The following is a 22,215-nucleotide window of genomic DNA, read 5'->3' as shown; positions in this document are numbered from 1 at the left end:
ATCGTGAGCAATATCACGCCCATCCAATGGTGAAGCCTTCCCCTTCTCCCCATCCTCTTGCACCCGAGACCGTCGAACTTTTCTTTCCAGAGAGATCCCCATCGACTCGCGAATCTCCCCACTTCCGAAAGGGCCCCTGCTCCTGGCCATCTGATTGATAATCAGAACCCGATCCAGAACCATCATCGTCGCTTGAGTTCCGCATAGATATCGACCGTTTTTGAGATGATGGAGGTGGTATATGTCGTTCTTCTTCGTCATGCGACATCTGGTCTTCGGGCGTTCTTCGATCTTCCTCCTCGTCTTCGTCGTCGTCTTCATCTGTCAGACTAAGTAAGGAGGAAGAAGGTGAAAGAGAGGGTGAGAGACCAGGCTTTGACTGAGGCGATTTGCCATATATCTGGGCAAGAGAACTTTCTCCCAGAGGCTGTGTACTCGGTAATACGACTTGGTCGTCATGCTCTTCTACATCCTCTTTCTCTTCTTCTTGTTGCGGACTCTCTTCCCGAGGCGGGCTCGACGGTCCTATCCAATCTCTTATCCTCTCTCTCACCTCCTCGCCCCATCCTTCACCTCGCTCATCCGTAGGTTTCACAAGCGTGACACTTGCCAAACCTGCTCCTGCTCCATTCTTCTTCTTCTTCGTTGTCGATGCGGACCCTTGGATCGGTGATTCGTAGTCTGCTGAAGCAGAGGCAGAACGGACGTGCAGATCGAGTAAAGAAGTGGGCTCTTTGTGCGTGGACAAGTCATGCAAAGCTTTGTGAATGAGGAGTTGTAGATCGGGCGCAGGGTTCGGTGGTCGATATAGCGGTGGACGACAGATTGACATGTGTCTCTGAAGATGGAAGAAGGAATCCCATTAGCTCTATTCAGGAGGGGCCAGCCCGGTGGCACAGAAGTGTTATCGCGCAACAGCTATGAAGCAGATCGTGCCAAACTCACCCATCTAGCTGCTCCCGAGTCTGATTTCTTAAATCTCACTTTGCACACCGCACAACACGGTAATTGCAACAAGACCGCAGTCTTGCCCAACCAACGGGGGACAGGTAGAGGTCCTAACGCTAAATCAGGTAAGAGCGGTAACGGTGGTATAGTCGTAATCGCAGTCGTAGTTGAAGACGAAGGAGCCGTCGATTTTGATCGATCTCGAGAATACTTGGGTTTGACCGTTTGTTCACGTCCGCCGATGGGACTGGTCGTGGCGACTTTCTTTCGATGTGTCGAGCTAGGATTAGGACCGGAAGGCTCGAGTGAAGAAGGTGATCTGGACGAGCGAGAAGGATTGATTACGGAGTTGATGGTTGATCGTGATTTGGTGAAGGTAGGTCTAAACTTGTATCTCTCCACAATATCATTCAAAGATCCATTACTTCCCACAAAAATCGGTAGATCCTCATCGTCATCCTCATCGTCCATTTCTGCTAACACCTTCCCATTCCCCTTTCCCTTACCTCCTCCTCCTCTTCTGAGAATGGGGCGTGCTCTATGGGAAGTGATCCCGGATCTTGAGCTTGGCGCAGTGCCTTGTCGAGTAGAAGATTGACCAGCTATCGCGTTAGGGGTAGAGAGATGATCGATGATCAGTGGTTCGTCCGATGATGAGGAAGTGATAGAAGGTCGAGGCGAGGGTGACATCGTTGCGATAATTTGGAACGCGAGAACCCGACTTGGGAAGGAGAATCCATGCGGGTCCAGGTCCGATAACTAGATGCACATGTTGTCGGAACACGATGTAAACTATGAGCTGGGTGTATAGTCGGATCCTCGATGCAATATCGAGTCCAGCGAGAGTAGACAGATCATTATTGAAATGTTGAAATCGGTCGCGTATGCTGGAACTCTGAAATCCGGAAATGATTGATGTCCTCCACCTTCGAATGACATGCTCCACGACGCGTCGTAGAAGACCTACTCGTTACATCGCATGCTATGATGATATGACACATCACACTGTACATTCACTGGAATCTTGCCCAACATCGCAATGTATCGCTTTCCGAGAGCCCCTCTCACAAAGGACTGGATCCCCCCAACACATGACTGACTTCTCTGCCTAATCAATGACGATAGGTTTCTCCGGACTACTTCCTACCCTCTCCCTGTCCGTGCCTTCTCCAATATCCTCCAGTACAAGACTGCTCCCCGTCAAATCGATTGCACTTTCGACCCTACCAATACTATCTTTGATGCCATTGGAGATTGTAGGAGACTCAGTCCGACTCGATCTAGCTCTCACAACCCCATGAGAGTCATCCTCGACGGCTTCAACGTGCGGCGGGTCGATCCTCGTTTCGCCGTCGTGTTTTGTAGATGTTGCAGGACTACCCAGACTGCCTGACCGACTCCTCTTCTCGCTCACCCGAGAACTGAAATGTGTCGATCCTCGGTTCACATGTCCGTTGGTTTCTGGTCCAGTGGTAGCTAATCCTTCAGGGAATTGTGAGCGAGAGTTAACGGCAACCGGAAGCGAAGGGGTCGTCTGAGAGATACGCGAGTCTGTCGTTTCAGGAAGCACATGCGGTGGAGCCGGTCTAATCGTCGGACGCATAGCCTCAATGTCACTGCTTACACCATTGACATTATGAGTGGTTGTAGATGATGATATGTCCGCGGTGGTCGCAGTATCGGCCTTGCCAATCGAAGCCATGGCGAACGGTAAGCTGGACGTAGGAGCAAAAGGATGCAATCCTCTCGAGATTGACCCATGAATGTCACCATTTGTGTGATTCCCGCCGTTGACGCTCGACATGGCGTCGAAAATGGTTCTAGGTCTAGATATGCCATTTGAGGTTGGGTGATGGGGATGAGAACCGTTTGTGCTAGGTATGGGATTACGCCACGAATCGATGGGTCGAATTTGGTTTGCTGACATCGACGTCGGCGAGGGGTAAGCGACGTGAACATTGTTGCGGTTGGTCGTTAACGGGGCGTGCTCATGAGCTGATTTTGGGGTCGAGTATTGACTAGCAGTATGATCGAGTCCATTGACGTCGCCGTTTGACCCCAAGCCCATCTCTGAAGCCCTGATCTTCCTCTTCTTCTTCGCCCCCCCTTCTTCGACGTCGATTGTGTCCCGCGGGCCAATATCTTCCGGGGGCACCGGAGGTATGAACGCCGTACATTCCAGTGAGACTACGTCCGTAGAAGGAGGGTAAGACACGACGACGGGACTCTCAGCATAGTTATTGATAGTGGAACGATAATCGATATGCTCGTTTGTGCCAAATTGCTCTGTACAAAGCCGTCAGCAGGCTGAGTAGTTGGCTAACGAGTCAGACTCACCTTTCCATTGAACCCTTACCTCCACACCTTTCATGTATTTTTTGGCTTCCTTCACACAACAGCAAGGACATCGCCAGATGCCATCCATATCGGTGGGCGCCTTCACACAGCTGCCATGATAGCCTTGTCCGCATTTCCCACATACCATGGTGACCGAGTCATCCGGCGGTGGTTCTGTACCCGCTTCTTGACAGATACACCAGAATTTTTTAGGTCTCGCTTGAGCGATCACGAGCCTTGCCTTCTTGCCTCGAGTTTTCGTCCTTTCGGTGGTCGATTTCTCGTGTATACCGGAACCGTATCCAGGCAGACCTTCTTTGAACTTGATTGCATCTTGCAGGCGTCTGAATAACCACTCGATGAGAACACACCTCTCGTTTGTCTCGGTGAAGATAACATCGTAGACCAATGGGAGGGTGTAGATTTTTCGCAACAGGTGGCGGATCTTTTCGACATCTCTGGAGGGTTCGGCTTGGTCTCTTGGATCGGCGATCTGAATCAGCAGTGGGCCGATACTCGCAGCAGCTCGCATGACCGACTGAGCCACAATGAATTCCGGGGGCGTGATGACAAAATTCCATCGACGCGGTTGCACCAGATTAGCAAAGTCGGTCAAAGAAGGCCCATCGTCATTGGGTATCCTTGTACACATGGCACATTGGAAAGACTCGCTAGCCTTTTTCGGCGAGATTTGTACACACTTTGGGTGATACTGTCCGAAGCAATTACGACAAGTGACCATTGTAGATCCCGGTGACTGTCTGCAGAAGCAGACAAAAGTAGGAGGTGAAGTGAATTCGAGATCGTCCTGTCTCAAATGACGATCAAACTCGCTCTTGACGTAACTGATCAGGCTGGAAACTTTGGAAGGCACATTGTCGAAGAATCTCGCTGCTTCGCTTATCCATTTCGCATGGTGGTCGAGTTCCTCCTGCAACTCCAAGATTTCCGGTATTTCGACTCGGTTGATGGGGGCGGAAGCAGTTTGCACGTTCTTGCAGAGTCGCTGAGCGGCTACGGTAGACCCATTAGACGAGAGGATAGTCCTGGCAGAACTTTGCCAACTCAGGACAGTTTTGCGTAGGTTCTCCATTTGTCGCACTACATCTGTTGACACCGGTGTCGTCGGCTCTCTGTCATCGAGGAGAGCGGAAATATCGTCCAGTCTGATACGGGACGCTTTGAGTAGATTCTCAGCGGAATCCATCCATTCCTTGCCTTTGTCTCTACGACGCTTCAGTTCGACAATGGTGGGGTGATCATCCGAAATGTCGTACTCTGCCGCTTGCTCTAGCAATTGGACCGTATCGCTATACTCCAACATCCTATCGTCGACCTCCTCTTCGACCTTTCTGAACCAATCCAAACGATTGACGATCGTTGCGATCAACTGGATTTCTGGAAGGTCGAGGTTGAGACTTTCTCCGAGTATCAGGACTTGTCGACACTTTTCGAGATCGAGGTCGTCCTCGGGTGTAGAGAGAATCACCGAAGCTTCAGATTGGAAGCCGTTGATCGAGAACAACATCTGCCTCAACTGGATGATTTCCGGCGCATCAAAGGCTAGACGCTCAGCTTCCTTCAGCAACGCTGACAGAACTTCGGGACTTCGGTCAATCATATCCTCGTCCTCATCTTTGTCCTTGCCTCCCTTCCGTCTTCGTCCAGTAGTCTTCCTGGTCGCGATGGCCGACACTTTCTCGATCCATGCATTCGCCCTATCGACCAGAGCTCTCAAGCTTTGAGTCTCTGTCATTGGGTATGCTACCTTTTCTCCCTCCGCCAACAATGCTCTCATCGACTTCAGAGCTGGTCTTGACGCCTCTAACAGCGAGTAGAAACGGTTTCGCCATACTTCAGGTTGCGAGGCCCGAGCCACGACAATTGCCAGGATCTCCTCGAGTTGGGCTTCCGAGTACCGCTTGCGGAGGACTTTCTTCGACGGGGCGCACTCGCAAAGTTGATCGGCATGATCGAGACAGGTGACGAGTTTGGTACAAGGGCACGTCACTTGTGCGAGATAGCAAAACGCCTTGCAAGTGGCGCATTGATACTGTTCCTCCGGGCTGTCATCCTCGACGAGAGTTTCGTGTAAAGCAGGATATTGAGCTCGTAGTTTCTCTCGGCGTTCAGACTCTTCTTCTACCATCTCGACAAGACCATCCTTGATCCTGTATCGCGCTCTTGTCAGATTGAAAATAGTATGGTTAACACGCCGGCAACTTACCAAAGTGCCGTCTTGATGGTTTCAGAGTACAATGTCACCGTGATCAGAAGCTCGTTGTGTGAAAAGACCGGTGCTTTGAGATACTCCCGGTATTTTCGCACAGACTGCTTGCCTTCCGCTAGCCAGTCAGGCAATGCAAAGTTGACCGCTTCGTTCATGTTGATCTGATACTTCGTTAGACAAAGGTAAAACAGCATACAGGGAGCACACTCACTCCGTGATTGAATCCACAGTGGTAGGCTTTTGGAAAGGTGATGACAAACTCGTTGGGTCTTTGATCACAAGCGACAACCTTGACGCCAGCTTCACTGACTCGACCAGGATTCATCATGGTCACAAGTTGAAAGAGTAAGCCCGGTTGCTGCTCGAACAACTCCGGAGCCTCAGACTTCATTGCGGCTTCAAATTTCTCCGCATCGCCGCCAGGTATGCCGTACCATGTCTTAGTCTCTCCCCAATACACTGCAGTGTGATTGTCAGATATGCCTCCCTGGGGGTAGTCATAGCGAATGAGCTTACTGTAGTTGATACTGTACGTATAGTGATCTTCGTTGTGCCAGCAAAAAGTTGAAAACATCATGCCGATGTATATCCAAGGCACTGTCATGCCCGATATGTCCGATTTTATGTACCGCAGCAAGCTGCACAGTCGTAAGATTTACGCGATATATCTGTCGATATGCGATTACTCACGAGTCTGGCAAAATAGGCATGTTATTCAAATTCCACGGGTCCGTAGCGTATGGATCTAAAGGATGCGTTTCCGGAGTAGGTCCAGCGCTGTTAACCGAATATCAGCTGCGGGACGGCTATGACTGACGGTTTTGAGACACACCTGCCATGCGTAGTTGAATGAATATCCGCGCCATACTCCACCTCGACCGTGTCCGTCGAGCTCTCCGTCAAACGCCAGAATTCCCTCTCCACGTCGTCTTCAGTGACAATGGCTTTGCCAAATCTCCTTGCAAGCGGATTTGTGCCAGGGGTAGAGGAGGATCCAGGAGAGGGAGGTGGGCGATGTCGGTTCCACCAAGCATGTGAGAAGGAAGCGTCTCGAGCTTGGAAGGAGGTGATGGAATGGTCTTCGCCTTCTTCGAAACCGAAGTCGTCACCTTGGCTCAAAAGACAGGATGTACAGAACCACTCCTCGTTAGTGGGTACTGATGCGAGCGGTGGATCCAGGCAGTAAATATGGAATCCTGCGCCAAGCGGATGTCAGATTTTACTCGGTATCGTTCAGGGCTGAGACAGCTCACCTCTATCGCATCCATCGCATATCAACATCTTGTCGCCTGCATGGCCTCCTCTACAGACCTCGCAAACCTGTGCTGATATCAGTACACAACAAAATTGCTGAAATGGGCCTGTGACTGACCTCTCCTTTCTGGTATTCTGGCGTCGCGATTTTGGCCCCTTTTGGTGAACCATCAGACAACGAAGAATCCTCTTCACTCAGCTCGCTTTCACTCCCATCCCGATTTGAGAAACCTGGAACTTTGATCGTCAATGTCGGCAAGGAGGGGGATGCGGAAGTGGGCCGTATTATCTCGGCTGGTGCTTCAAGGAACTGCGAACCCAACGGCGGGAGAGATGTCCCTGTGTTCATGAGTGGCGCGGTTGTCTTAGAATGCGGTAATTCTGGTGGAGGAAGACCATTACCACCCATACGAGTCCTGGGACTCATCTTCACTGCGCCCATCCGACTTTGAGTGCGTGGATGACTCGGTGACGGGGGAGTATCGGTAGCAAAGGCTGGTGGCGGAACAGGTCTGCCGTTCGCCATGGTGGTTTTAAGCGGAGTCAAGGGAGATACGGAAGCTGATTTGGCTCGTGCCGCCCACTTGTCGAAAGGTAAGACAATCTTCATGTATGCGTCGCGGACCTGCGGATGCCAAGAAGCTTTGTGCCCCAAAGTGACGGTGACAACTTCCCAAGTCTTAGTCCTGTCCAGAACCAGATGGCCTCCTAATTTGTTCACCTCCTTTCTCAATTTCCAGAGATCCAATGGCTGTCGATCAATGAGAGGTATCGATACGTCGCTATCCCCTTGTTGCATATGATACATGGAAAGCTGTTCGAGGAAGTTGACTTTTGCTCTCGAAGCCGCTTCGAGATGATTCAGCTGCTGTAATCGACTCTTGAAACGGAATGTTTCCGTTTCGATCGCGAAAGGCATCTTCCATCCTTGCGGTGGAACCACTTTACATATCCCGTAGCGGCGACCGATTTCGGCGATTGAGTCTACGTACCCCATTGGATCTTGAAACTCCTCGGCGGTAGGATAGAACGTTGGGCATTCCTCCAATCCGAACAAACGTTGTGACGATCGAGGAGGTGGATGGCGAGGTGCTTCCGTTCGTACCGAGTCGAGAGAGAAAGGAGGATTTGTTAAGACAGGACGGTGGAGCGGATTGCGTAACACGGATGGTCCGGCAGTAGCACCATTACTACCGTTTCCGCCACTGACAGATGCATCAGTGCCCTCATGGAGATTACCGTTCTGGGTCTGCGCTGTAGTAGGCAAGAAAGAAGTGCCTGCCGGACCAGTGTTTAGCTGAATGGGTGTACTGGCTCGGTCAAGCTTGGTCATTGCAGCCACTTTCGATCGACGTTGGTCTCGCGGTAGGTCGCCGTCTGTCTGAAAGTGAGAAGGCGTTGGGATGTGCTCCGGATAATGGAGCGAAGTGGTGAAGGTCGGTTTGCGTCGATGATGATGAGTATCCGATATCGGTGATTGTTTCGGTGTCATACCTGTCGGTCCAGCTAGGGCGAAGGGGGAGAAAGCTATGTGGTTGGGTCTTGACTTGACCGGTGTGACGACCTGGTCTGCTCTCGCGGACTTTGGTCTCGAGGACATTCGGAGCGTCCTGCCGTTCTGGCCAGCAACCGATGTCAACGTAGATGGGACATCCTGAGCATTATGATGCATGTTGGTCGATATCGAAGCAGATACAAGCGGCGGCGGGGGAGGGAGCGAGACCTGCATCGTCTGTGTTCTTGGTGTATTCTCCGTTGTGGTGCAGCGACGAACCAGAAAAGACGATTATCGATTCATAAGCAGTAGGCTGTTGTACAGGAAGCACCCGCCCTCGGTTGTGGTCGATCGGTACCAAATAGGTGGTCGATGGGTGATGAAAATCCGGGAGACGTTGAATGATTGACTATGATCTTTGCGTCGGATATGACTTGACCTCCTAATTGCTCGATATCCAAATCTCCAATCTCCCCGTCAAACTCGCTCCGGCATTCATTCGTCGAGTTCTGCTTCGGTTATGTGTGTGTGAGAGAGAGAGAGGAGAGAGAGTTGCCAGTGGCATGTTAATCTATTACTGCAACCCACTTATCAACCACGTGGTGATCACTCTGCTTTGCTTTCGGTGGTGAGACTAGCCCAGGTCGCGCACCCCTGGACATCCCCCGGCCTCGACAGCGCATGTTCTATCCTCGGCTGGGCGTGTCGAGGTTAAAACACTTGCCCTCTGTATCCGTTTTGAACGAGCATAAACATCCTCACCCAACCCTTCTCCTCCGACTTGGCCCTTGTCCTTCTTGGTCTGCTCGGTCTCGGCACATCACATGAAAGCGACAGTTTCGCCACGAATCTGGATCCGAGTAGCTCAGGATCGGTGGTATCTTGTTTAGTCAGTGCACGCACGAGCACGCACATCTCATCTGTTGACTGGTTTCACCAATCTCTCTCATCCACTGCAACTCGGATACCACACTTTCGGGTCATCCTCTCATCGCTCCTTTGGGAGCGCTCGTCCTTCCCATAGATAGTAACCGGCAACACCAACACCAAACATCATACCGGTCGAGTACGTCCATTCTCTCGCGACACGACATACGTTAACAACAACGAAAAGGAGGAGGAATCAGATTACCCACTCCACGATATATCGAAAAATCAAGTTTCCACCTCGCCCAGTCGACACCCGCCCAATCAACCAGCCTCAACCCTCCTCTATCCACTCCCACATCTGTTCCTTATCCGTCCCAATCACAGGATCGAAATCCAGCACTTCTTACGACTGTAATTTCTTGATGGTCACACGAAATTGATACCCCCTTTTTCACGATTTTGCACAACCATGGCAGCACCTTATCAGCCGCCACTGGGCGTTGCTTCGGCTGCCGGCCCCTCAAGACCATATTATCGTTCGGATTCCACTCTCCATCAACATCCCTCGTTCCCTCTCTCCGACACACCCTCTCCGTCCTACTCGCCCAATACCGAGCAGGAAACATGGCCTTCGAACGGCGGCGCCGAAGGAAGGCTTGACTTTGGTGCACCGGGACTAGGATCGATACAGATGCCGGATCCGAGCAGACCTAGTTCTGCTTCCGGCTCAGGCTCGGGTCCTGCCTCGGACGACAGAGCAGGAGGGGAAGGATCGAAAAGAAATCCATTGGTGGATCTCATCGACAGCGAGAAGACCTACGTCGAACAGCTCGGTCTGGTCATCAGAGTAAATATATTCTGTTCCTTCACTCCTTCCATCCATACAGCACATTCATACTACATGCCGTTCAGGCCAACCTGCTGACCATCCTATTCACCACGTAGCGAGTTGCAGCGGCATGGTCGAGGAAGGACTTTCCACCACCTAGATTGGACACCATGTTCAGATGTGTGGAGGCAGTATACAGAGCGAACAGGGGATTCGGACAAGTATGTTTTTTAATCTGTCTATACCCAGCCTGATTTTGTTTTGCTGAACTGCTGGTGATCAGAAATTGAAAGAGATTGGTCCCAATCCCTCGAGCCCTAAAGCGTTAGGAGATTTGCTCATGCGATGGGTCAGTCCATATCAGACATACCGCATACGTACCAGCTCGCTGACTCGCTCTTAGATTGACGACCTGGAGCCTGCTTACCACAAGTACTCAACCAATTTCCTGACCGGCTTCGATTCTTACACTCCAGTTACTCGCAATGCTTTACTTCCGGGTATCCTGAGCGACATTTCCGTTTCTTCTGCTCCTTCACCGCCCCTCACGCACTGGACGCTTGACGCGCTTTTCATCCTTCCATACACTCGATTACGATACTATCGAAAACTCTACGCTAGGCTGTTGCGGAGTACCAAGGAAGGTCGGAGCGATCATCGGCTGTTGGTGGTGGCCAATGAGCGACTGGATGGGCTTGTGAACGAGGTGGAATCGAGGTTGGAAATGGACGTCAGTGAAGAAGATGGTCAGGAATCTGGGAGTTCTGGCCAACGATCGAGAGAACAGAGCTGGGCTGAGAGGGAGAAAGAGAGGGAACGAATCAGTCGGACCAGCTCAGCGCTGGATAGCTCCCTGGACAGCCATACGAAGTGAGTTTCGAAAGTCTGCAGATAACAACTTGTCTCTCTAACTAAGCCTAGTTTCTCACCTTTCAGCAGTCGGATTGAAGATCGAAACTCTGGCGGATCGGTAGCCACGAGCATAACCCAATCACCGCAGAGGAGACCCACACCAACCATCAACGTACCGGTCACTACTGGGGGCCAGTCGCCGATCAGCCCGATGGCGCCCATCTCCGACCTTGAACTAAGGATTGATCCGGAACGTACAATCGACCTATTCACCATGCAGCTCAAAGTATGTCCAATTAGACTTGAAGCTGTTCTGAAGACTCGTGCTGACTGAAATCTGGAAACAGAAATGCAAATTGCAAATGAACCCCCCCAATCTTCCGTTTGTTCGGGCCCTGAGATCTTCCCACGACGTTACCATTCATTTCATTCCCAACTCCACCGGGAAGCAAGTCATACATCAGCGAGCGCACATATTCATCCTCTCGGATCTGTTTCTGATTGCCGAATGGATGGAAGTTAGTGATAAAGCAGCCAAGGCCCAGCAGGTGGCTCGCGAGCAACCGGAAAGGGTAGGACACGGAGGTCCGATGCCCGAAATGTGGCTGAGCTATCCTCCATTGGCGGGCAAGCACCTGATGGTAGCTGAGGGGCAGCAAGGTGAGTTACCTTGGTCATGTAGGGTCCAAACCATTGCTGATGAATATGGTCATAGCCAACATCCTGACCGTCATGATAATGCGAAAAGAAACATTTGTCGTACATGCGGAGTCCGAGCTAGCGAGGGACCAGATCATGAAGGACCTGATCGACTGTATCGATTTTGCTTCATTAGGTGAGTTTGTGTTTGAACGTGACAGAGACATTGTGCTGATGACATTCCTGTCAGTCGGTCGGCCAGGCCTCGCACAATCTACTGCACCCTCTCCGATCGACGCACGATCGCCTAGTGCCATGTCAGACGGTCGTTCCATGGACGGTCAATTCCCCCCCTTACGCTACCCTAGTCCGTTCTCAGCTGGTTCCTCTCCTGCAACGAGTCCCCGGCCGAGTGACATGCCGGAGATGCCTCCTATGCCCTTGGGCGGCAACGCGCTGGTCTCTCAGATGAGCAAAATCTCTCTCGAACCGGGAGAAGCCATTGCATGGCCTAGAGGACCTTCGCCACCAGGACCGCAGCAACAGCAAGCCCAGCAACCTGCACCTATAGCCGCACTTCCGCCACGAGGTGCGAGTTTGCGGACGAGAGCCCCTTCAGGCAATATGGGCCCACCGCCGCTCCCATCTGATTCTCAGGGAGGTCCACAACCCCCTCCGAAGCTCAATCTGAACTTCCCGGAACCCTCCATACCCGGGGCGCAGCTGCCTCGATCGCCTTCTGGACGTTCGGTGCAATCGGCTCCGCGACCCAACGATTATGACATGCCGCCTGTGCCCCAGATGCGCGGAGCTGGGTCTCACCTCTCCGATCAAGGGCACCCGTCTCCCTTTTCGTCACAATCCAGCCTCGTCTCGCGCTCTAGGTCGCTTGAACCATTGCGGCCCATCGATCCTCCGTCCGCTAGATTTTCCTCCTTTCCCGGTCGAGCTTCACCACTTGCGGCAGGCGGCAATCCAGAAGATGACGATAATTCACCCCCAATGTCCCCAGTAGAGGAGGAGGCAGCGACACTCACCGGGCCTGCCATTATATCGGCTCAGATGAAGTGCAAGGTGTTCTTGAAACAGTCGCACCAGCAATGGAAATCCCTGGGATCGGGCAAATTGAAGCTCTACGCACAGCAACAAGGGAATGTGAAACAACTTGTTGTAGAAAGCGACTCGTCGAGCAAGAACATGTTGATATCGACTATCGTTCTTACAGATGGAGTGGAGAGAGTCGCGAAGACTGGTGTGGCTGTGGAAATCTCGGACAGAGGAAAGAGGACAGGGATCATCTATATGATCCAGTTGAGGAATGAGAATTCAGCGATGGGCTTGTTCGAGAGTTTGTTAGCCGGGAGTGACAGAGCTGTCGTCAGGTAAGGAGCGCGGAAGATGGAGCGATTGACTTGGTCATACGCGCGTGCATAGTGTAGACATACTTGATAGGATCTGATCTGGTATCGAGGGATCTTTCTTAGATGCAAAGGGAAAGATGTGCGTTTTTCTTCTTGCTCCAATGCAAGTCGCAGTTTGGTGGTGAAAGCTGGTCAATCCAAAAGTCACGTGGTCCGAGTGAAATAATAGAGTTGAGCCATGACCGTCTCCTCCTGCAACAAAATCAGATTTCGTGTCAGCGTTCGTTCTTTGAGAAGCGAGTTGGAATCTGATCTTCGTGATATTCATTCATTCATTCCACAGCATACACCCAGTCATCGCTCCATCAAGAACGAGCCGTCACCCTTGTTCAGCTCCACACCAGCTCTACCTAGCTCTTGGTCGTGATACCTTCTTCCCCTTCTTCATCAAGACCCAACACACATTTTCATCACTCTCGATTCGTGACGAAATTACGACTATCTCGCAATACACCCACGGCTCCGACACGTCAGCATCTGCATAGTCAAGCAACACTCTCAATCAGCTTTGCATAGCATTGTGAGTCATTTCGCGATGTCCACGATCTACTGTAGATTTTTTATGTGATTCTTCCACATCAATCCGCGCCAAGATTAGTCAAGTTCTGTCACTGAATGTAACTCCCTATTGACTGGCATTTTGATCCTCACGATCTCTCCAAATAGAAACAGCGGCACAACGCAGACACACTACAACACTACTACGGACCACATCGGTACCCCAATCCCCTTCATACGCTAGCCAAGATTAACGACTCAAACCCCAACCCCAACCCTCACCCACTCGCCCTCCCTCATCCTCTCACTCTCACCCAAGGTCAGAATCCGAGCAAGATGCATCCTGGAGTACTACATCGACGCTTTCTGAACGACTTGTCAACCTCGTTGTTCAGTTTCGTGCTGCCTTTGTTACCGACGAGCGAGGAATTGAATGTCAAAGAGGAGTGAGTTCTCCACTTCTACCCCTCACGAGACCAATTCCAAATCGTACCGAAGTCATCTCCGCCTACCAGAGAGCTGCCTTAATTTTGCCGATCCGAGGGATCAGCGCTGACGGTTCTCGTCTTTGTGACTTTGCAGAGTTCGAGGGCTCATCGAGAAACTCATCAAGACGCTAGAACCGTCAGCTAGGTTGCTGAGTTTTGGTAGTAGTTGCAATTCCTTTGGACTGAGAAATTCCGGTAAGTCTACTTAACTCGATGCGAATTTCTCGGATTCTCTCCTCTCCTCTAAGCAAGGAGAAGCCAGGAGCAGCTCGACCTCGTCTCACCTCCGTCTCTAGCAATGCTGACAAACTCTCGCTCTCTCCTAGATATGGACCTTGTCGTCCTCATCGATGATCCTCATGCGAGCGTCGATCCAGGGAATTTCGTGGAAAGCATGGCTGCACTGCTTGAGCGGGTATATTTCCTGCGTTGCGCTCAATCGACAGGGCAGATGGCTTACTTGAGTGATGATCAGGAAACAAATTTCAGCGTCAAACCTCTCCCAAGGGCAAGAATCCCAATTTTGAAACTTGAGTTGGCACCTTCACCAGCCCTCCCATTCGGTGCGTAGCAAACGCTGTCCTTGGATCCTAGTGTCCCGTCATAAGGATCCCTATACCCACAATGCTGACATGATAACTCTACAGGTATTGCATGCGACATTGGGATCGAAAATCGGTTGGCGATCGAGAACACGAGGTTGCTCTTGACCTACGCGACAATTGACCCAGCTAGGGTGAGGACGTTGGTCTTGTTCCGTGAGTGGTTTTCCGACGAGGTCACCGACCCTATTTGCATGCGGCTGATTCCCGCTCTTCTTGTGCAACAGTCAAGGTATGGTCTAAGCGACGGAGAATCAACTCCCCATATCGAGGCACCCTCTCCTCATGTGAGTGTCCGATACATGTCAAGCCAATAGCAGGCTCTGACAATCATTCTGCAGACGGTTTCACCCTCATGGTTCTCTACTTCCTCGTACATGTGAAACAATCACCGGTGCTGCCAAACTTGCAACGTATCATGCCGATGCGACCTATGGAAGAGGAAGAGGTCATGCTTGAAGGAAGAAATGTGTATTTCTTCGACGATGTCGAGACATTGAGAAGAGAGTGGTCCTCGGTCAACTTTGAAAGTGTTGGGGAATTGTCAGTATAAAGTCTCACTTGCTTGGGATACAGATAGGTTGCTGATCGCAATCGCACAGACTCATCGATTTCTTCCGATTTTTTTCGCATGATTTCCAATTCAACAACTCGGTACTGTCACTGAGAGCTGGACAGTTGACGAAGGAAAGTAAGGGTTGGGTGAACGATGTAAGTGTCTTGCTACTCGAGGCTCACAGAGCTGACAGGAGGTCCAGATCGACGTCGGTGGTCTGAACGAGATGGCAAGAGATCGAAACAGATTATGTATCGAGGTGAGCCCCGCGCTTGTGGATGGAGACGCCCAAAACTGACAATAGTTTCAGGATCCATTCGAAATAACATACAATGTCGCTAGGACCGTTACTAAGGATGGCCTGTATACCGTATGTCTTTCCCTAGGCATGTGCATATGGCGGAACACTGATGTTGCCTATAAGATCCGAGGAGAATTTATGCGAGCTACACGGATCCTTACCCAAAGACCCGATCGTGCTGTGCTTGCCCTCGCCGAGTTGTGTCGCGAACGTGACGACGAGCTTCAACGGGCTCCCCGATCTGCTTCACCCGCTCCCCGTGCGCTGTCTGCCACTCGGGGAGCTTTCAACAATCCTCACGTCAACAACGGCTGGCGAAGTCACTCTCAAGCGCCGTTCGACCGTCTCGCCCCTGGCACAATGCATGACACTCCCCACGGACGCAAAGGTCGACAAGGCGATGATGACGTGCCAGAGTATTCGGCACAAGACTTATGGCTTCAGAGTCAAGGCGCGAATCTCGGTGGCGTCGGCAGTCTGGGGTTAGGATTCGACGACTTTGGACTGAACGATCGCGGGACCAGAGGGAGAGACACGGTCGCAAGAGGTCTTGACGCTCCTGGGGGTGCGTATCGGGGTGTGCCAACCTCTCGTCGTTCCGCTTCGGCCTTTGAAGGTGGAGCTGGTCCTGGCTCTGGGACCGTTTCGGCCCCGCTGAGCCCTCATCGTCTTTACGCTCAACTCGAACTTGGCGGAAAGGGTCTTCAAGGACAGCAACAAACCTGGTCCGGATATGACCCCAGGTTACATTCGAGTGCTGGAATGCCCATGGACCGGGTGTCCGGGCCATCGAATCTCAGAAGTCAAAGTTCTGCTGGTATAACGGGAGGCAGGTCAGTCTCCGGCTCAAGTGCGAACGGCCTTGGCGCAGGGCGATCCTCGAGACAAAATCACGAGCCGCTTTCACCATTACCAGCTTTTGCTCCATTCGATGCGGCACCTATCCCTCCTCCTGCACCTCAGCCACCGAAGACTGCTACAGCCAAACCCCCTGCACGAGTGGTGACCAACGTGGGTGCTACCGCGGCCAGAGAGTCTCCTGCGAATTTCATCAGTCCAAGCACTCTACTGTCGCCTCCACACGAACACGTTGCGCTTCCAGGTGGTGCTGTGGACAACCTGGCCTCAAGTTTTGGTCAGCTCGGGATGGGAATGAGACCTCCACCAGCGACAAAGAATCTAGGAGGGGACGGACCGAACACCAAGGGAAAACAGACGGAACATCCCGATCCTGGGGCTTTATGAGGTAGTCGAAGGTCGCCATGTGATACGGAATCATCATTGCCTGGCAACGGATGCGACGGAGTGAGGAGTAATAGTGGTGTAAAGGGTCCTCTGAGGCAGAGCAGGAGAAGAGAATGGAGCCGTTTTGATTCGTGATTCAGCCCAAGGTGTTCTGTCATTGTAGCGAGTCGTCTTCGATCTGGTCTTCGCATCCAGGTATAGTACTCAAATTCCGATACAAACTACCACATCGTTCCATCTTCATCCTCATATCATGCATCAAAGAGCTGGTCTTGCGCGTGTGATCGAGCAATCGTGAAGCGAGTTCGTACCACTGCTGTCGCTGCCATGCTTGCATGACACACTGTGCTGCCGATGACTGCTGCATGAGCTGAACATGCATCGATTCACCGATGTCTCTGGTTCAGTCTTTTTTGGTCGTGTTGCCATTGGAAATGGATCCATCCATATGGTTTTGGTGGGGACAATGGGTGGACGGCGGGCGGTGCCACTTTGATTTGGACGGATTTATCGGCGCCAACGATCGTTTCCGTGTTCCGAGGGAATGGATGGCATCAAGCAGTTGCGAGCAAGTCATCATTATCACCTCTGGATACTTGTATGCTTTTGTTCAGCTCGATCATCTCCCCCGCATCTTCCTTGTAGACTCATAACAGCTCGAACAGATTCGTCATCATGCTGTCCAGACAACCTTTCGTGAGTGTCATGCTGTGCTTTTCCAGCTCTTCTGTCTCTTTCAATCTTTTCCACTCCGGCTCGCTCATCGACATCGAGATCAACATTTGCCGCTGGTCCGCTCTCACCTTGGTAACCGAGACTGATCAATGCATGGATGATTCTTTTGTTTGTGATATAGGCCAAAAACCTCTTGCGACCATTATCCAACCCTTCCTCTTCCTTCTCACGAACGTCCACACTCCCCCGAATCACCTTCATCCAATCACGAGGTCTCGCGTCTCAATCCGAGCCGTACGACTTGGTCGTCATCGGTGGTGGACCAGGTGGCTACGTCGCAGCTATCAAAGCTGCTCAGTTGGGTTTGAAGGTGAGTGCCAGTGCCGCCATTAGTCAGATGTAGCTGGTCCCAAAGCTGGAGAGATGATCGCTTTGGAGGAGGAGACGAGAAGTGGCAAGTGGCAATGGGTCCGATCACTGGGGAGATGGTTGTCCACGAGGTGTGGCAAAATCAATACCGCTACCATTGCGCTCTCAGGCTCTGTGTCTTGGGAATGGTCGAGCTTTGCTATATTTGGGACGGCTCGGGAGTGGGATGTGGGACTGGCGAGGACGAGGGGGGAACTGAGCTCGCAGAAGAAATTGCGCTGACAAACCTCCGATCGGCGGCAATAGACTGTATGTATCGAGAAGCGGGGCGCTCTCGGTGGTACATGTCTGAATGTCGGATGTATCCCCTCCAAGGCGATGTGAGTGGGCTCTCAAGACCGATTTGGTTCCTGCTGACAAAGCTGATCATAATCCATCACTTTGTAGGCTCAACAACTCTCACATCTTCCACCAAACACAACACGATCTCAAGAACCGAGGTATCGACGTCGGCGACATCAAGCTCAATCTCCCCAACATGCTTGCCGCGAAACACTCCGCTGTCAAGGCTCTTACTGGCGGTATCGAGACCTACCTCTTCAAGAAGAATGGCGTCGACTACATCAAGGGTGAAGCGTCGTTCGCTTCGCCTACCAAGATCAACGTGAACTTGTTGGAGGGCGGTGAGACTCAAGTTGAGGCGAAGAACGTTATCATCGCGACTGGATCTGAGGTTACGCCTTTCCCTGGATTGGAGATCGACGAGGAGAGAATCGTCAGCTCTACAGGAGCTCTGGACTTGAAGGAGGTGCCTAAGAAGGTATGTTCGGATCGGTCGATATATATCGTGAAAAGGCGACGCTCAATTTTTTTCATCGCAGATGATTGTCATTGGTGGTGGTGTTATTGGTCTTGAGCTTGGTTCCGTCTGGTCTAGATTGGGAGCAGAGGTCACCGTTGTCGAATACCTCGGTGCTATCGGTGCTGGTATGGATGCTGAGGTTGCGTGAGTGCGAAGCTCACCTTGCATGACGTGGCTATGCTGATATAACCCACTTCCTCAGCAAAAACTTCCAGAAGATCTTGCAAAAGCAGGGCTTCAAGTTCAAGCTCAACACCAAGGTTGTTAGCGGTGAGAGGACTGGCGACAAGGTTTCTCTCAAGGTCGACGCTGCCAAGGGTGGCAAGGAGGAGACTGTGAGTGATCATATCTCATTAGGACAATGCGTAGGGGTCTGACAGAGAACCCTCCAGCTCGAGGCCGACGTCGTTCTCGTTGCCATTGGTCGACGACCCGTCACCAAGGGTCTCAACCTTGAGGCTATTGGTGTCGAGACCGACAAGCGAGGACGAATCATCATCGACGATCAGTTCAACACCAGCGCCAAGGGCGTCAAGTGTATCGGTGATGTCACTTTCGGTCCCATGCTTGCCCACAAGGCAGAGGAGGAGGGTGAGTGGCAAATGTCTATCTTGCCACGAACGTGTTTAACACTAATCAATACCGACTATAGGTATCGCCGCTGTTGAGATGATCAAGTCTGGGCACGGACACGTCAACTACGATGCTATACCTTCAGTCGTCTACACTCACCCCGAGGTCGCTTGGGTCGGTAAGAACGAGCAGGAGCTCAAGGATGCCGGTGTCGCGTACAAGATCGGAAAGTACCCCTTCGCCGCCAACTCTCGAGCTAAGACCAATGCCGATACTGAGTGAGTCATTCAGATTGTCCGGTCGTCCTCCTCAACCAGAGCAGAGCTAATCAACTATCGTGATTCGTTTAGGGGTTTCGTCAAATTCGTATGTCAATCCTTCTTGTCTTTCTTTTCCGGGGCTGACCACCTTCCCCTTCTTCCTTATCGTTCTTAGATCGTCGAGAAGGACACGGATCAGGTCCTGGGCTGCCATATCGTGGGACCCAACGCTGGTGAGATGATCGCCAGCGCGGTCCTAGCGATCGAATACAAGGCTTCTGCTGAAGATATCGCTCGAACATGTCATGCGCACCCGACATTGTCAGAGGGTGAGTCGGAAAACGGGGTTTTGCGGCAGAAATGTGACTGATCCGCTTTGATTTCACTTTACAGCATTCAAGGAGGCTGCTTTGGCCTCTTATGACAAAGCCATCAACTTCTAAACGCAAAATGGAGTGGGTTGCATTGGGGGATGAAGGCACGACAGGATGGGGAGGAGACGCAGAAGGAGATGTCATTTTCAATATCTTCATGCGCCACATGCAGGTTTTCCAGATATTAATTCATATTGTCCAAGCATCGGGATCCTCTGCTGCCTGTTACAGGACCCCCTGGGCTTATGAGAACCTGTTCCCATGCATGGGACATGGGAGACCAGTGGACGGATATACAACGAACAAGATCAGTGACGAGTGATGACGGTGATGGGTTGGCCTGCCACGATGCCACGAAACGAGGACGGTGAAAAGCAGAGTGAGTGCGTGTATGCATGATGTCATTACGGAATCGTCATAGCGAACAAGCAAAAGTCAGTGAACTCGTCATACACCGAAGGTAAAAGTAGCAGCGACAACCTGTGTATCGTATAAAGAATCTTCTTCTCTCACATCCCTCGCTTCTCGTTCTTCTTCTTCTCTGCTCAACGTACAGCTCATCGACTCGAACGCATCATCGACCAGAAACAAAACCTCTCTCATCATGGATCCCACCACTTCAGCCTACTCCTCTTCCGACATTCCTCCCATCACCACGACGACCAACCGTCACACGACCATCCCAAGTGACTTCACCACCACTTCCACCGATCATCACCCCTCCCAGTACACTCTTGGAGGTGTTGGCGGTCAAGCGGACTACGCTTCTGGAGCCGAGCAAGCTCAGGCCGCGGCTGAGCGTGCCATCGAAGCTGCCAATGCTCAAACTCGACACTTGAACGACAAGGCGACTTACTCTGCCGAGCGAGCATCCGACAATGCCGGCTATGCTTCGGACCGTACTCGAGGCCATGCCGACTATGTCGCTGATCGAGTCAGCGACAACGCGAGCTACGCCGCGGACCGCACTCGGGACAACGCCAACTACGCTGCTGATAGAGTGGGCGACGACGTGAACTATGCCGCCAACCGTGCCAGCGAGACTGCGAACACCGCAGTGGACCGAACGAGGGAGACCGCCAACGACGTCAAGGATAACGCCAACTATGCTGCTGACCGAACCAGGGAGAACGCAAACTACGCCGTTGACTGTACCAAGGAGAATGCAAGTTACGCTGCCGACCAAGTCAACCAGGCTGCCAACACTGCTGTGGACGGTGCCAAGGACGCCACCAACCGAGCTGGAGAGAACCTCAACGCCGCCGGAAACAAAGCAAGTCAAGTCACCAGAGATGCTTCTAATCGAGCTTCTGAAGTCGCCAAGAACGCTCAGGTGAAGGCCAGTCAGACTGCCGACGCGGCCGCCTCCGGGATTCGACACAGAGTCCGAAGACTATCGGTCGAACTCGACAAAGCGAGTCAACACCCTGCTGTCCAGAACGCAAAGGGCGTAGCAAACAAGAACGTTGCTCATTTCCGAGAGTACCTCGGAAGGAGCCAAGTTGTCAGGGATGTCGAGGCGAGAACCAACATCGACAGAGTCGTCTTGGTTGCTGGAGGTGCCTTGTTGTGCGTGCATTTGCTTCCCCACACAGCCTCGTCGTAACTGACGACATAACGTTTGACATTTCCAGGTATCTCCTCCTTATCCCTCTAAACCTCTTTGGTCTTGCTCTCCCCACCACCCAGCTGCTAACCATTCTCCCTGCTGCCTACTTCGCGGCCCAAGTCCTCGATTCTTCCAGCCCCACTCCTCCTGCCACTGGTGCTCCCAGCAACGCGTCTTACACCACTGCTTCCAACACCGCTGCTCCCAGTACTACGGCTGAAGACCCCCAGGTCAAAGGTCTCTTGTCCTTCTTCGTCATCCTCGGTGCTCTCCAGACCTTGGAGAGTCTCATGGCTGGATTCTTGGAGAAGAGGATCCGTGAGTCTCGCCATCACACCACTGCGCATGTCAAGCTGATGGATAACGTCTGTCATTACAGCTCAATACTACACTGTCAAGCTTCTCTTCCTTGCCTACCTCCTCCACCCCAAGACCCAGGTATGTTTACCCTCGTCATTGCGTTTCCGGTCCGCGAGCTAATATCAATCTTCACAGGGCGCCATGAAGATTCATGAGAACGTCTTCCGACCTCTCATCAAGGGTTCTTCGTCCCCATCGGCCAGCACCAACCCCTTCCGACCAGGCGGTGCGACTCAAGCCGGCGGCACTCCTCCCACCTCAAAGCCTTCCCCCTCGGCAATGTCCAGTCCTACCCAACCTCCTGCTCCTCAGGCTTACGCTGTGCTTGTACCCGTTTCCGGGGACGTCAACGGCGATGCCAGCTTGACCGCGGCGGATGCCAGAGGTCAGGGGTTCCGAGTTGTCAGTCAGTGAGCTTCTCCAGCCGAATCCGGCTCCACCGTGACAAGACGAAAAAGAAGGTGAAGATACCGATTATGGAGAAGAAAGTCTGTAGCTATATTTCTGTTCCTTACGATTTTGACACGTCCTTCAATTCCACATGATTCATTCTGATCACGACTCATTC

At 52.0% G+C, this 22,215-nt stretch overlaps 6 protein-coding genes across 6 annotated transcripts; 4 read left to right on the top strand and 2 right to left on the bottom strand.

The window, feature by feature from the left end:
- Positions 1-13: 13 nt before the first annotated feature.
- Positions 14-1,638, bottom strand: IAR55_005836 (uncharacterized protein; the record flags this gene model as incomplete). Its single annotated transcript, XM_066948926.1, has 2 exons — positions 14-838; positions 946-1,638. The coding sequence occupies 2 exons, from the start codon at positions 1,636-1,638 to the stop codon at positions 14-16; spliced, it is 1,518 nt and encodes a 505-aa protein (XP_066800699.1).
- Positions 1,639-2,056: 418 nt separating this feature from the next.
- IAR55_005835 (uncharacterized protein) lies at positions 2,057-8,498 on the bottom strand (the record flags this gene model as incomplete). Its single annotated transcript, XM_066948925.1, has 9 exons — positions 2,057-3,234; positions 3,286-5,456; positions 5,513-5,676; positions 5,727-5,974; positions 6,032-6,153; positions 6,206-6,292; positions 6,348-6,711; positions 6,769-6,835; positions 6,888-8,498. The coding sequence occupies 9 exons, from the start codon at positions 8,496-8,498 to the stop codon at positions 2,057-2,059; spliced, it is 6,012 nt and encodes a 2,003-aa protein (XP_066800698.1).
- A 1,105-nt stretch (positions 8,499-9,603) lies between these two features.
- IAR55_005834 (uncharacterized protein) lies at positions 9,604-12,840 on the top strand (the record flags this gene model as incomplete). Its single annotated transcript, XM_066948924.1, has 8 exons — positions 9,604-9,981; positions 10,080-10,184; positions 10,247-10,312; positions 10,367-10,833; positions 10,903-11,101; positions 11,163-11,475; positions 11,531-11,650; positions 11,705-12,840. The coding sequence occupies 8 exons, from the start codon at positions 9,604-9,606 to the stop codon at positions 12,838-12,840; spliced, it is 2,784 nt and encodes a 927-aa protein (XP_066800697.1).
- An 869-nt stretch (positions 12,841-13,709) lies between these two features.
- On the top strand, positions 13,710-16,565 carry IAR55_005833 (uncharacterized protein; the record flags this gene model as incomplete). The annotated part of the gene is made up of 11 exons (XM_066948923.1): positions 13,710-13,819; positions 13,956-14,056; positions 14,188-14,276; positions 14,337-14,424; positions 14,509-14,619; positions 14,691-14,750; positions 14,805-15,006; positions 15,066-15,174; positions 15,222-15,278; positions 15,330-15,389; positions 15,444-16,565. 11 exons carry the CDS (start codon positions 13,710-13,712, stop codon positions 16,563-16,565), a joined length of 2,109 nt encoding a protein of 702 aa, XP_066800696.1.
- Positions 16,566-17,240: 675 nt separating this feature from the next.
- Positions 17,241-19,747, top strand: IAR55_005832 (dihydrolipoyl dehydrogenase; the record flags this gene model as incomplete). The annotated part of the gene is made up of 11 exons (XM_066948922.1): positions 17,241-17,261; positions 17,422-17,610; positions 17,916-17,989; positions 18,057-18,429; positions 18,491-18,615; positions 18,674-18,806; positions 18,864-19,062; positions 19,124-19,322; positions 19,395-19,410; positions 19,480-19,633; positions 19,698-19,747. 11 exons carry the CDS (start codon positions 17,241-17,243, stop codon positions 19,745-19,747), a joined length of 1,533 nt encoding a protein of 510 aa, XP_066800695.1.
- A 535-nt stretch (positions 19,748-20,282) lies between these two features.
- Positions 20,283-22,061, top strand: IAR55_005831 (uncharacterized protein; the record flags this gene model as incomplete). The annotated part of the gene is made up of 4 exons (XM_066948921.1): positions 20,283-21,247; positions 21,313-21,605; positions 21,667-21,725; positions 21,783-22,061. 4 exons carry the CDS (start codon positions 20,283-20,285, stop codon positions 22,059-22,061), a joined length of 1,596 nt encoding a protein of 531 aa, XP_066800694.1.
- Positions 22,062-22,215: the final 154 nt, after the last annotated feature.

This window comes from Kwoniella newhampshirensis, chromosome 12, assembly GCF_039105145.1.
Source record: "Kwoniella newhampshirensis strain CBS 13917 chromosome 12, whole genome shotgun sequence".
Lineage (NCBI taxonomy): Eukaryota > Fungi > Basidiomycota > Tremellomycetes > Tremellales > Cryptococcaceae > Kwoniella > Kwoniella newhampshirensis.
Note: the sequence above shows the minus strand (reverse complement) of the source record. Positions and strands in the feature narration are given on the sequence as shown.